General features: G+C 35.3%; 4 protein-coding genes and 3 non-coding genes across 7 annotated transcripts; 2 read left to right on the top strand and 5 right to left on the bottom strand.

Moving 5' to 3' along the window:
* Positions 1-207: 207 nt before the first annotated feature.
* On the bottom strand, positions 208-422 carry K12G11.11. Its single transcript, NR_069638.1, has one exon. It is a non-coding gene; the product is annotated as an Unclassified non-coding RNA K12G11.11 (non-coding RNA).
* On the top strand, positions 225-374 carry K12G11.9. The gene has a single exon (NR_069639.1). It is a non-coding gene; the product is annotated as an Unclassified non-coding RNA K12G11.9 (non-coding RNA).
* A 1,059-nt stretch (positions 423-1,481) lies between the features above and the next one.
* Positions 1,482-1,626, bottom strand: K12G11.12. The gene has a single exon (NR_069637.1). It is a non-coding gene; the product is annotated as an Unclassified non-coding RNA K12G11.12 (non-coding RNA).
* A 1,810-nt stretch (positions 1,627-3,436) lies between these two features.
* Positions 3,437-5,022, bottom strand: K12G11.6 (BPTI/Kunitz inhibitor domain-containing protein). Its single transcript, NM_001028886.4, has 5 exons — positions 4,805-5,022; positions 4,539-4,650; positions 4,357-4,491; positions 3,971-4,082; positions 3,437-3,875 (listed from the first exon to the last, which is right to left on the bottom strand). Exons 1-5 carry the CDS (start codon positions 4,919-4,921, stop codon positions 3,791-3,793), a joined length of 561 nt encoding a protein of 186 aa, NP_001024057.2. The 5' UTR covers positions 4,922-5,022; the 3' UTR covers positions 3,437-3,790.
* Positions 5,023-5,901: 879 nt separating this feature from the next.
* srx-76 (7TM GPCR serpentine receptor class x (Srx) domain-containing protein) lies at positions 5,902-7,541 on the bottom strand (the record flags this gene model as incomplete). Its single annotated transcript, NM_073592.2, has 7 exons — positions 5,902-6,043; positions 6,093-6,167; positions 6,220-6,344; positions 6,391-6,545; positions 6,593-6,825; positions 7,259-7,422; positions 7,470-7,541. 7 exons carry the CDS (start codon positions 7,539-7,541, stop codon positions 5,902-5,904), a joined length of 966 nt encoding a protein of 321 aa, NP_505993.2.
* Positions 7,542-8,109: 568 nt separating this feature from the next.
* sodh-2 (Alcohol dehydrogenase 2) lies at positions 8,110-9,772 on the top strand. The gene is made up of 3 exons (NM_073591.5): positions 8,110-8,451; positions 8,561-9,109; positions 9,413-9,772. The coding sequence occupies exons 1-3, from the start codon at positions 8,167-8,169 to the stop codon at positions 9,632-9,634; spliced, it is 1,056 nt and encodes a 351-aa protein (NP_505992.1). The 5' UTR covers positions 8,110-8,166; the 3' UTR covers positions 9,635-9,772.
* Positions 9,703-11,105, bottom strand: adh-1 (Alcohol dehydrogenase 1). Its single transcript, NM_073590.8, has 3 exons — positions 10,776-11,105; positions 10,184-10,732; positions 9,703-10,134 (listed from the first exon to the last, which is right to left on the bottom strand). The coding sequence occupies exons 1-3, from the start codon at positions 11,055-11,057 to the stop codon at positions 9,916-9,918; spliced, it is 1,050 nt and encodes a 349-aa protein (NP_505991.1). The 5' UTR covers positions 11,058-11,105; the 3' UTR covers positions 9,703-9,915.
* Positions 11,106-11,207: the final 102 nt, after the last annotated feature.

Below are 11,207 nucleotides of genomic sequence, written 5' to 3'. Positions count from 1 at the left end.
AATCTTTATCTCTTCTGTGTTCAATTGCAACGACGTCCGGCGTTCGTTTATCCTTTGCCGAGTCTCTCTATACAATACTATCCGAATATGATGAGAGAGAGAAAGAAGTAACGGAGAAAGTGTCGGAGACGATTAGAAGACATCCATCGATCGGCGCGATGGATAAAAAGTATCGAATATGTGTATTCGCCTGACGGGAAAAGAACGGAAGGAATGTTCAGCGGCGGCAACAATTGAGTGGTGGCCGAAATGGGCGAGAAATCGAGGATTCCGGTGGCGGAAATTGACAAACACAAAAATAGCTGACCGCCACAGTGGGGCACTTGAGTTCAAACATGTCTGTTTCAAGAGCCAGGAAGAACACCGCTTTTTGTTCTTATCCATGAGCAGCCCACTTATTATTATAGTTTTTTATGATTTCTTGTTTATTGTTGACAATATTTGTTGACTTCTAGAAAAAGACATCATACATGTTCTTGTTCAAAGTTTTGGCAAATTGCCAATTTTCGAAAATGTCGGTTTTTGGAAATGTTTAAAACAATGCCTCATTTTTGGACCTATAAAATGCTTAAAACATAATCCAAATATGAGAATATTAAAATGTTTCGGACTACTTCAAAAATTATGAGTGGAGGACATTTAGTTATTTTGGTGTTTGCCTACAAAAAACTTTTTCAAATAAAAGTCTTATTATGATATTCGTATATTATTTTAGGGAGAGTTTCTGATAGTTAATCCCACTGGAGTTACTTTAAACAGGCATGACAGGAATATGCACAGGCAACTTAAGAATACTAAGTATCTCTGAACAAACGAAAAACTTTAATTACTGTAAAACTTCTAGTTATTCAGAAAATTATTTTAGAACAACTTTTCGACAACGCATATGGATCAATTCTTCAAGGAAAAAACACACCCATTTCTAGGAATTCAATCTATTCATTCAACGCGTGTATACGTTTCCATTTGTGTACTTATGATGAGTTGAGTTCGTCTGTCAACACGGATGCGTCAGAGTTGACGCATTTCGTTGAGGTATACTTGACCATAAACGCCGTCATATTGACAATGATATTGGCATGATTTATGGACGGGTAACAGGTCGACAGGTGTTTTGGGAAACAACTTTTGAAAAGAGAATGGAAATGTAGATAAACAGAGCTGTACTCCCGACTCAAACATTTGCCGAAATCTGAAGCTGACAAAATACGACTAAGTTTCTTTCACAATCGTGTAGTTTACAGTAAAAAAAATCTTTAAAAGAGTACTGAATTTTAACCTACAGTCAACAAACTTTTTGTGGCAAAGAGGAACAGAGAACCAAACAATTCCACGACAACCATAAAAACTGCGAGCCAAAAAATCAAGACTTTGAAAGGATGATAAAACAGTGAGAAAACACACATATTTTGGCAGAAGGCAGTGAAATGAAACGGACAAGAAAAACGTAGGTCTCTCCTTTTTCAAAAGAAAAGTTTCTTTCACCACCTAATTCAGTGTATCTAGTTGTCCGATCAGTCGAATGAAAGACGAAATCTCGACAAAACCGACACCGACAGTCGTCCACTACCACCTTACAAGTAGTATTCTTTACTTTTTTGAAAAGTGGAAGTGTGAGAATGTAAATGCGATAAGTTTCGTTTAGTATTAGCGAATAGGAGAAAGAGGCGAAGTGCGCATAACCTTGTGCCGAACACATTGAACAAAAAAGTGCTACAGGGTCGGTATGAATCGTCGCCAGATGTGCTACAAATGTCGGAAACTGAAGGAATGAAGGACCGGAAGAAAAATCGCATAAATTAAAGTAGACACTGTAGGGTTTGTTTCATCGAAAAGGGTTTATGTTGCGCAGCGCAGATTTACATATTTCAGAAATTTAACTGATGAATAAGCGTCGATTATCTCTAAAAACTGTGTCACCATCACTTGGTATATCAGTATATTATAAACAGAACAACTAGTGAAGTATGAATTACTCTAGAAGGAACACTGTCTAGATTATAAAAAGAACACCTATGTTGTCTAAGATACCACGTGCACACATTCCCAAGGACATTGCCCGTTAGATACATAGAATTTCAAATTTACAAGAGGTGGGAAACAAAATTTCAAAAACAAGTTGAGTGATAAAATAAGAATCAATTTTACAGGGGTAGTGAAAAATCCCATGTAAATTTCATTACGAGAAGAAACTAGAAACACTTCGTTCTTCAAATTCTGCATGGAAAGCACAAGTATCGGTTTCTAGATCTAATTAGGTTCATTTTAAAGCTAATATTGCTGTCAAACACGTAAAATATAACTGTGTATTTTAAATCTTATAGATTTAAAACAAATCATTTATAGATCTACAAAAGATATAAGCTTACATGAACAGATTTAAACCGTAACTTACAAAGAATCGGAAGTCGAAGATTGAAAAAAAACCAGAAATTACTATTTATGGTCATCAATTTTATTTTGAAAGTAAAATTATTTATTATAGTAAAACGTGAAACCCATTTAATAAAACCACAAACTATTGAGAAATGTTATTCGAAAAACGCGGCCTTGATAAAAAACGTTCACTTGAGCGTGCCGGTGTTTACGGACTCGACACTGGGCTGTGTTTCAAAAAGGTCTTCTACGCGGGAGAAAAAAGGGTGTTCTCCCTCTCACCTCTCCCGTTTCCCGCTCTCCACCAGCACAGTGACGCAAATTTGCGGACTAGACTACAATGGCAGTCGAATGGACCCTCCTGTAGGTCAAACTACAAACTCTAGATTGACCTCTGAGAATCGTGGGAATACTTGAATTTGGTAATCTGACGTCACATATGGAAATGCATCATAACATTTTTGTGTAGTTGCAATATTAAAACGACGTATTTTCATGGTTTCCAGATGCCAAAAAAAGTAGGGATTCGCTGACCATTCGTGTACTCACCAGATATGAGAAACGTTTACCGTATATCCTCTATTAGTTTTGCACCCCTTTGCTCAACTTTGACAGCTCATATCTCATTTTGTTTTGAACATATAAATAATTAACAAACTACATACTATAGAAAAACATCTAACAAATATTTTATCAGTAGACAACTTTTCTTTAGAACAAACGACTACTGAGATATGAGCTGCCAAAGTTGAGCAAAGGGGTGCAAAACTAATAGAGGATATACGGTATATTCTGGATGCATTGTGATACAAACGTGCACAAAACTGTAGGTAGAGATTTCACGTTTTCTACCACATGGAAGTACCAATTTTTGGAAATTACCCGTTTCCAAATTTTGAGAAACATTTATTAAGTTGCCAGGTGGCAGTTGCCAAATTTTGGCAGGAAGTTGCTCTAAAGTACCGAGTAGTTTCAAACGATATTTTCAAACACAAATTAAATACTTCAAAAGTTTTATTGGTAGGTTTAGATGATTTGTTTGTATTAGAAAAACAAAAATATTGAATAAGCTACACTCGAATCAAATAAAGAAAGTTGGGCACGTGTATGCATTATTTTCACATTTTGGTAGATGTCGGCGGACCATTCACAATAATCACTTCCATAGAAAAACAATCTCCAAAATTTTCGCATACACGTGCAACACTTTCTCTTTGATTCGGTGTTGATTGTGTATGAATGATTGATTCGATTGAGAAATAGAATGACCCGAAAAATATAAATCACATTTGCAAACAAGAGACGTTTAGAAAAAAAATATAGAGTTCACAAAAATTCGTGAAAATCAAGCCAAAGGGAGGAGAGGGGCGCGAAGAGCAACACATAAAAATGAACTCTCCGGGACGCCACGAATCTATGAATTAGCGGCTTTTATGATCGGTCTGCAGCAATGGGCCAGCCATCTGCCTTCAACACATTTTGAGCCAATCGGACAGAATCTGAATATGTTCGTGTTGTTTTTTTTTCACTGAGATTTTGAGATTCGGGGAAAATTAGCAAAGTTCACTGTTTAAAAGAATACTGAAAACCCTACTTGTGGCCACAGTGCCTTCCAAGAAGTTCTTGTTCCCCGTACCAAGCTGTTTCAGTGACGACTTCATGATTTGGAATATTACAAACTGGATGATTTTCTTGTCGCCATGCTTCTAAAAAAGTGATGAAATTTAAAAGTGTATTGTGTGGATTTGATGTTGGGCTAAAAATCAGTCCCTGTTTTCAGAAAATAACAAAAATTATAAATCAATTTTTCATTTTTCTAACATAGAATGTCAATTGAATGGTGAGATTCTTTCTTGTAAAATAAAAATGAGTCTTGCATTCAGCCCTACTAGGAAGCTTGACGCAAATTGGCTCGACAAGAAATGTGGTAAATATATTTTTCTAACCTGAATAAAAAGTCATAATACTTAAAACACTAACCTTGAATTTTTTCATCACAACATAATCCAAGTCCAAATGCCATTATGATGCATCTAGATCCTTTTGGGCACGTTTTGTTTCTGTTCGAACAGTTTGCCAGTGCTTTTGAGCCACCACCGCATATGCCTTTATCTGCTGCCAAAAATTTGGATAAGATGAGTTACAAGAATTCAAAATTCAACCTGCTCGGCATCTCAAATTGCACATTTCGGAATCATCAAAACGATTTGTATTACCACCACATCCAGAGTAGAGAAACGGAAGACACATTTCAAGCTTCTTGTCAAAGTAGTACTGAAATTGAACAAATAGACAAATGAACCTATAAGATTTACAGAAGCTTCTGAATGTTGAGAAAAAATAACTAAAACTTATTTACCTAGTCTCATTCAGTTCTAATTAATTCCACAAATGGAATATTTTTTTGAGAACAACATTTTCCACAAACCTTGATTGATTTTTGAGCTTTTCCACACTTTGTATGTCCTCGGTTTGGTGGATCCTGACATGAATGGCTCAAAGAAAAAAGACACAAAACTATCAACATTGAATATTGAGTCCACATAATTCAACTGAGATAAACAACAAATATCGTCATAAAATAAAAGAAAGAGAGGTACGTGTTGTAGTTGTGTTCCTGCCTCGATGCGTCGCCCAGATAATAATTCGATAATTGGGTGAGGACGTCGATGGATGACATGGAATCTGCAGCCAATAACGTGCCCTTTTTCTAGTCTCAACCTCACTTCCTTTGAATTTTCTTTGCCTTACCTACATTAATTATTACACTTGTACATTTGAAGGTAACTGATCGAACACCGAGATGAGTTCCGTGTTCCTTCAGTTTTTGTTTGTTCTTTGCTTAATTTGTTTAGAAAATTCCGAAGAAACTTACACTTTGAGGGAAGTTCTTTAAATACTAACATGAATTGACACGCAGATTAACAACCTATAGGCACTCAAATTAAAATTCTGAACGTTTTTTGATCCTCTTTCTGTTGCAAGTCTTTGATTTAGGAAACACACTTTACAGTTTATCAAAGCAATCACCATGATCTTTTGGGTTAACTCTCATTTTCAGAATATCACCTTTCTGTACTTTATCTATAGTTAAAAAGGAATAATCGCCGAACTACCAATATTTCGAAACAGTTGATTAGCGCCATGATTTGTTGGGAACACCACATGTGATCCAAATTTTACTGCTCCTAATTTTGCTTAACTGCTTATTTCAATATTTTAATCCTACTTTCGATTGGTTTTTCAAATTTATAGTTAGTTATTTCAATAGCTGGTGGAGAGTAGTTATTTACCAAAAACCTTTAACGTTATTTTTTTGCAACGGCAATAACGTTTTTTTTAGGAACCACATTTACTAAACAACGTTCAACAATTGGCGAAAACTTTGCAAGCTCTCAAAAACCGACAATTTGTGATATTCTGAACACACTGAAACTTTAGAAACATAGTTTTGACGGGTCACTCAAAAATATTTTATTATCGATAATCCCAATATCTTGACTATACTATAAACAACATTTATTTTCAGCTCACAATTACTATTGGTGCTCTTCTTGCCGGTGATCTTTGCGAACTAACTTCTACTACACTCAATTGTGTTGGTGAACTTGCAAAAAGTGTAATTTTCAGAAAACTTAATCGGTCGTTGAACATTATCATGACAAATCTGAAAATGTCAAAGTATATATTAGTTGTTCAAAATTTCAAACTCTAACCCATCAATTACATGCATTGTTTGCCAGACAAAGGTTGCACAAATAAAATACCAAAAACGATGTTCGATCAAGGTTCTGAAAAATTGTTTTCTTGTAAAGGTTTAATCAACATGATGTGATACCGTACAGTAAAATGAAAGTAAACAAGTTATCAATAAAAAATAAAACATCTTGAATTACAGTTTGGAAGAATAGTTTCATATTTTTCCTTACACTTCCTCGGCTTTCACGACTATCTCTCATACTTGATTTCTAAAAAAAGAAACAAAATTGAATAAACTACCATCACCGTACTCACCAAGTAAAATAACGATATTCTGATAAATGTCATTAAATTGGCGAATAACGCTATACCAAACATTAGGGCACCCATTATAACGATTCCACCACCGGAAACATCCATTGAAGAGAACATTAAATATTGAGAAGAATATATTATAAATTGTTGTTTGCCTGAAAGCACATGCATGTGAACTTGTCATATAACACAAATCACTTACTAGTTCGAAGATAAGTTTCAATAGAAATGTTACGCAATCGATCAGCATACAATAAGGTACTTATAAAAGCGGTTGCAGTATATCCACAAAGTTTATTATAATGATGTGGAAAATAAATTGCAATGAAACGATTTATCGAGATATAAATACTTTGAAATTCATTATACATGTAAAAATTGATGCTGGAACAAATCAAAATGGATTCAAGCCATGCTGGTAATAAGTTGTATCCCCTGGAATAAATTAATTTGAATGAATCGAAAACCAAAATTACTAACGATTTCTCAGAAAAACATTTTCATTTCTGTTGAACTTTCGAACTATCGAAAATAAATTAATTTCATTGTGTGGCTTCAGAAAAAAGTACCAAAAATGTTTTTAAGACGATTTAACAATAAAAAAAAACTTATTAAAACATTAGTTTAAAAATTGTTGAGCAGCTTAACAAAACTGAATGAGACCGTGTTTAGATTTCTCGTTATGAAAATTGAGTTTTTGGGTTCATTTTCAAAAAAAATCAAAGTTCGAAAACTATAGTTGCTGAGTTTTCGTTAGGTGAAAAGCTGTGGTTTTGGATGTCAGAATCCAGTATGTTACAATGCTCAGAAATTACAATTCTCAGAAAGTAACAATGCTCAGAAAACTCCAAATTAGAATAGAACTCACAAAATAGTTGTTGGAATGTAGACAAGAACAAATGAAGTAATCATAACCATAATATTATTGAAAGCTCGCATTGCACACATTAAATTGAAGGAAGTTTTTTCATTATGATCAACTAGATATATAAAGACAATCGAACTACTCAACAAAATTCCAAAAATGACATTCTAAAAACACACTTCAATTTATTAAAAATTAATAATTTAAAAATTACAATAGTCATTAAAATTGAAGCAACTGTATTGGGCCATGTTCTAAAGTTGTACACTTCCTCCGAATTGTTCATAGTAGAGTCAATATCTTGAAATGTTTAGAATTCTCGCGTATCTCACATGTTGAGGTGAGATATTTGTAATGAATAGTTTCATAGTCTTTGGCCAAAATATGATTATACGTTAAAGCAAATTTTGATGTTACGCCGTTTGAAGAAATGTTTTTAGCATGTTTAACAGAGATTCAGACTAAATTTATTCTACACAGTTTCTGAAGGGATATTTTTTGCCAGAGTCAATTTTCTTGTAAACCAGTGAGCCTTAGGTACATAGAAAATTTTGAAAAATATCCAAGAATAAAATTTTTTCTGCATGCCTTATTCTGGGCTTATTTTTTGCGGTTTTCAATTCAATTTTATCGTATTTCAAAAAATTAAATTAGAACAAATGCATATTCATTTTTACATCCTTTTCTAATTGGTAATTATAATTTCAAAAATCTTCTTTGCTTATCATTTGTAACAACAACTACAAAAACTGTACTCGTAGTTTTATCTAACCGTATTCTTTGACCGCATCCTCCCTTTTGACCATTCAAGTAAAAAGATGACAATCGCCGTCTACATATTGCCACGTGACGCAAATTACTTATAAAACCATTCGTATAAATATTTCATTGATTTCTTGAATTCAAAAAGCATGTCATCAGCTAATATTCCTGCCACGCAAAGTGCTTTAATATTTGAAAAATATGGAGGACCTCTCGAAGTTCGACAAGTTTCAGTTCCACAACCGCAAGAAAATGAACTTTTAGTGAAAATCGAATATTCTGGAATTTGCCATTCTGATCTTCATACGTGGGAAGGTGATTTTGAATATGCTTCCATTTGTCCTTTAATTGGAGGGCATGAAGGTGCTGGAACTGTTGTGACTATTGGCTCAAAAGTTAAAGGATGGAACATTGGTGATCGAGCAGGAATCAAGGTATTTTTGAAAACATATTTGAGGTTTTTGCATATGAACAAAATTTAATTATTTCCAAAATTTCAAAATTTATTGAAAATCTCATAAACATTAATAACTCATTTTCCAGCTTATCAACGCAAATTGCCTAAATTGTGAATACTGTAAAACAGGACACGAACCGCTTTGTGATCATATCCAAAACTACGGAATAGACCGCCATGGAACCTTTCAAGAATATCTAACTATTCGGGATATTGATGCCATTAAAGTTTCGAATGACACAAATCTCGCAGCAGCTGCTCCAGTATTATGTGGTGGAGTAACTGCATATAAATCCCTGAAAGCAACAAATGTGAAACCAGGCCAAATAGTTGTACTAACGGGTGCTGGAGGAGGATTAGGATCTTTTGGAATTCAATACGCAAAAGCAATGGGAATGAGAGTTGTTGCTGTTGATCATATTAGCAAAGAAGATCACTGCAGAAATCTTGGAGCTGAATGGTTCGTCGATGCTTTTGATACCCCAGACATTGTGGCTCATATTCGAAAATTAACGAATGGAGGAGCACATGGTGTTGTTAGTTTTGCAGCAGCCAAAAAGCCAATGGAATATGCTTTGGAATATGTCAGAAAAAGAGGGACCGTGGTGTTTGTTGGTCTTCCAAAAGATGGAACGGTAATAATGATTTTCTTAGTCAAAACTCGGATCATTCGTGAGTTCTTTCGAAAAATTTTAAGAAATCGGAAATTGCTGGATTCTCAAATTTGCGGCTATTTCTATATAAATTTTGAAATTAAGAACCCTAGAACAATTTGTTATTCTGGTATTCAGTCAGTCATTTTCTAAAGAAAAAGATTCAAATGTTGAGATTTCATACACTTTGTTATCTTGAAACAATATACATATGTACTTTTCTTTTCAAATTTTAGACTTTCTAGTTTCCGAGAATCATACATTTTTCATTTTTACTTTTTCCAGATTCCCCTTGATACACTTTCACTAATTTGCAATGAAATAACTGTGAAGGGATCAATTGTTGGATCACGCATGGATGTTGATGAAGCAATCGATTTTATTACTCGTGGAATTGTGCATGTTCCAATAGAACTTGTAAAACTCGAAGATGTTCCAAGTGTCTATCAACGAATGAAAGACGGGAAGGTCACTTCTCGTGTTGTTGTCGATTTTTCAATGCGATGAGAAACTTGTTTCGTGTTATTTTTAATAGAAGTAAGATAATCTTTAGTATTGTAAAGTGAACAATTGTATGTACTTCAATATTTTATAACTTTCATGTAATTCATATTCATAGTATGAAATTAAAAGTTATGTTTTATCAAATAATTTCATTTCATTTAATCTCTTTTAGTAGGGGAAGGCAATTAACCGCGTAATTATAAACAAACGTAATGGTGTCATCTGAATATATACAATTGAGCAATTGAAAATGATGTGTGCAGTGGGTAAAGCTTTAAACATTTTTACAAGGAGAAGTCAACGACGGCACGAGAGTTGATCTTTCCGTCAAGCATTCTTTGGTAGACAGCTGGAACGTCTTCGAGTTTTACAAGCTCCAATGGAACCTTGACAATTCCGCGGGTAACGAATTCCATAGCTTCATCTACGTCAAGACGAGATCCTACGATTGAACCCTTGATTGTGATAGCATTGAAGATGAATGGAGTGGTGTCGAAAGTAACCTGGAACATTGAACAATAATTTTAAATCCAAATATTATTTAAAAGGCACCTTTGAATCCTTTGGAAGACCGACGAAAACAACGGTTCCACGCTTTCTGACGTATTCAACAGCTTGTTCCATTGGTTTTCTTGCAACAGCAAAGTTGATAACTCCATGTGGTCCTCCCTCAGTCAATTTGGTAATGTGAGACACAATATCTGGAGTTTCAAATGCATCGACGAACCATTCAGCTCCAAGTCCTTTGCAATGAGCTTCTTTGCTTCCGTGATCCATTGCGACAACTCTCATTCCCATAGCACAGGCATATTGAATAGCAAGAGATCCGAGACCACCTCCGGCTCCAGTAAGCACAATGATTTGTCCTGGAGCAACGTTCGACTCCTTCAGGGCCTTGTAGACTGTGACTCCTGCACAGAGAATTGGAGCAGCAGCGGCGAGATTGGTATCCTTGTTGATTTTGGCGGCATCAACTCCACGTATAGTGAGGTACTCCTGGAAAGTTCCAGAACGATCGAACCCATAGTTCTGGATGTGGTGGCAGAGTGGCTCGTGGCCTTTCTTACAGAATTCGCAGTTGAGGCAGTTGAAGTTCATGAGCTTAAATTTAAGAAATTGGAAATGAAATTTAACAGTTTTAAACCTTGACTCCAGCTTTGTCTCCAAGTTGCCATCCAGTAACATTCTTTCCTATTTGAACAACACTTCCAGCTCCTTCGTGTCCTCCAACCAATGGGCAAACGCTCATATCTTTCAAATCTCCGAGCCATACGTGAAGATCAGAATGGCAAATTCCAGAGTATTCAATCTTGACAAGAATCTCATCATCAGCTGGAGATGGGACTGGAACTTGTCGGACTTCAAGTGGTCCATTCCAGGTATCGAAGACAAGAGCACGTTGAGTGGATGGAAGTTCGACGGTCATATTGAGAACGTTTAGTACTGCTTTTGAAATAAGAATCAGAAGCTGTGAATTTCAGTGATCGGGGGTTTCCCTTTTATACGACACGTGTTGGCAACGCTGGAAGGCGGGGCTTCCCGCAAACTCTCCGGTGCGTGCACTATTTGAACACGT

The sequence above is a fragment of the Caenorhabditis elegans genome, chromosome V, assembly GCF_000002985.6.
Source record: "Caenorhabditis elegans chromosome V".
Taxonomy (NCBI): domain Eukaryota; kingdom Metazoa; phylum Nematoda; class Chromadorea; order Rhabditida; family Rhabditidae; genus Caenorhabditis; species Caenorhabditis elegans.
Note: the sequence above shows the minus strand (reverse complement) of the source record. Positions and strands in the feature narration are given on the sequence as shown.

Coding starts and splice junctions, on each gene's coding strand:
- K12G11.6 (NM_001028886.4), bottom strand. CDS start 4,921: ATGTGGACTCAATATTCAATGTTGATAGTTTTGTGTCTTTTTTCTTTG. Junction 4,492..4,538: donor CAATTTGAGATGCCGAGCAG/GTTGAATTTTGA, acceptor AATTTTTGGCAG/CAGATAAAGGCATATGCGGT. Junction 4,083..4,356: donor TTGTGATGAAAAAATTCAAG/GTTAGTGTTTTA, acceptor TCACTTTTTTAG/AAGCATGGCGACAAGAAAAT.
- adh-1 (NM_073590.8), bottom strand. CDS start 11,057: ATGACCGTCGAACTTCCATCCACTCAACGTGCTCTTGTCTTCGATACC. Junction 10,733..10,775: donor GAGACAAAGCTGGAGTCAAG/GTTTAAAACTGT, acceptor CTTAAATTTAAG/CTCATGAACTTCAACTGCCT. Junction 10,135..10,183: donor GTCTTCCAAAGGATTCAAAG/GTGCCTTTTAAA, acceptor TCAATGTTCCAG/GTTACTTTCGACACCACTCC.
- sodh-2 (NM_073591.5), top strand. CDS start 8,167: ATGTCATCAGCTAATATTCCTGCCACGCAAAGTGCTTTAATATTTGAA. Junction 8,452..8,560: donor GTGATCGAGCAGGAATCAAG/GTATTTTTGAAA, acceptor CTCATTTTCCAG/CTTATCAACGCAAATTGCCT. Junction 9,110..9,412: donor GTCTTCCAAAAGATGGAACG/GTAATAATGATT, acceptor TACTTTTTCCAG/ATTCCCCTTGATACACTTTC.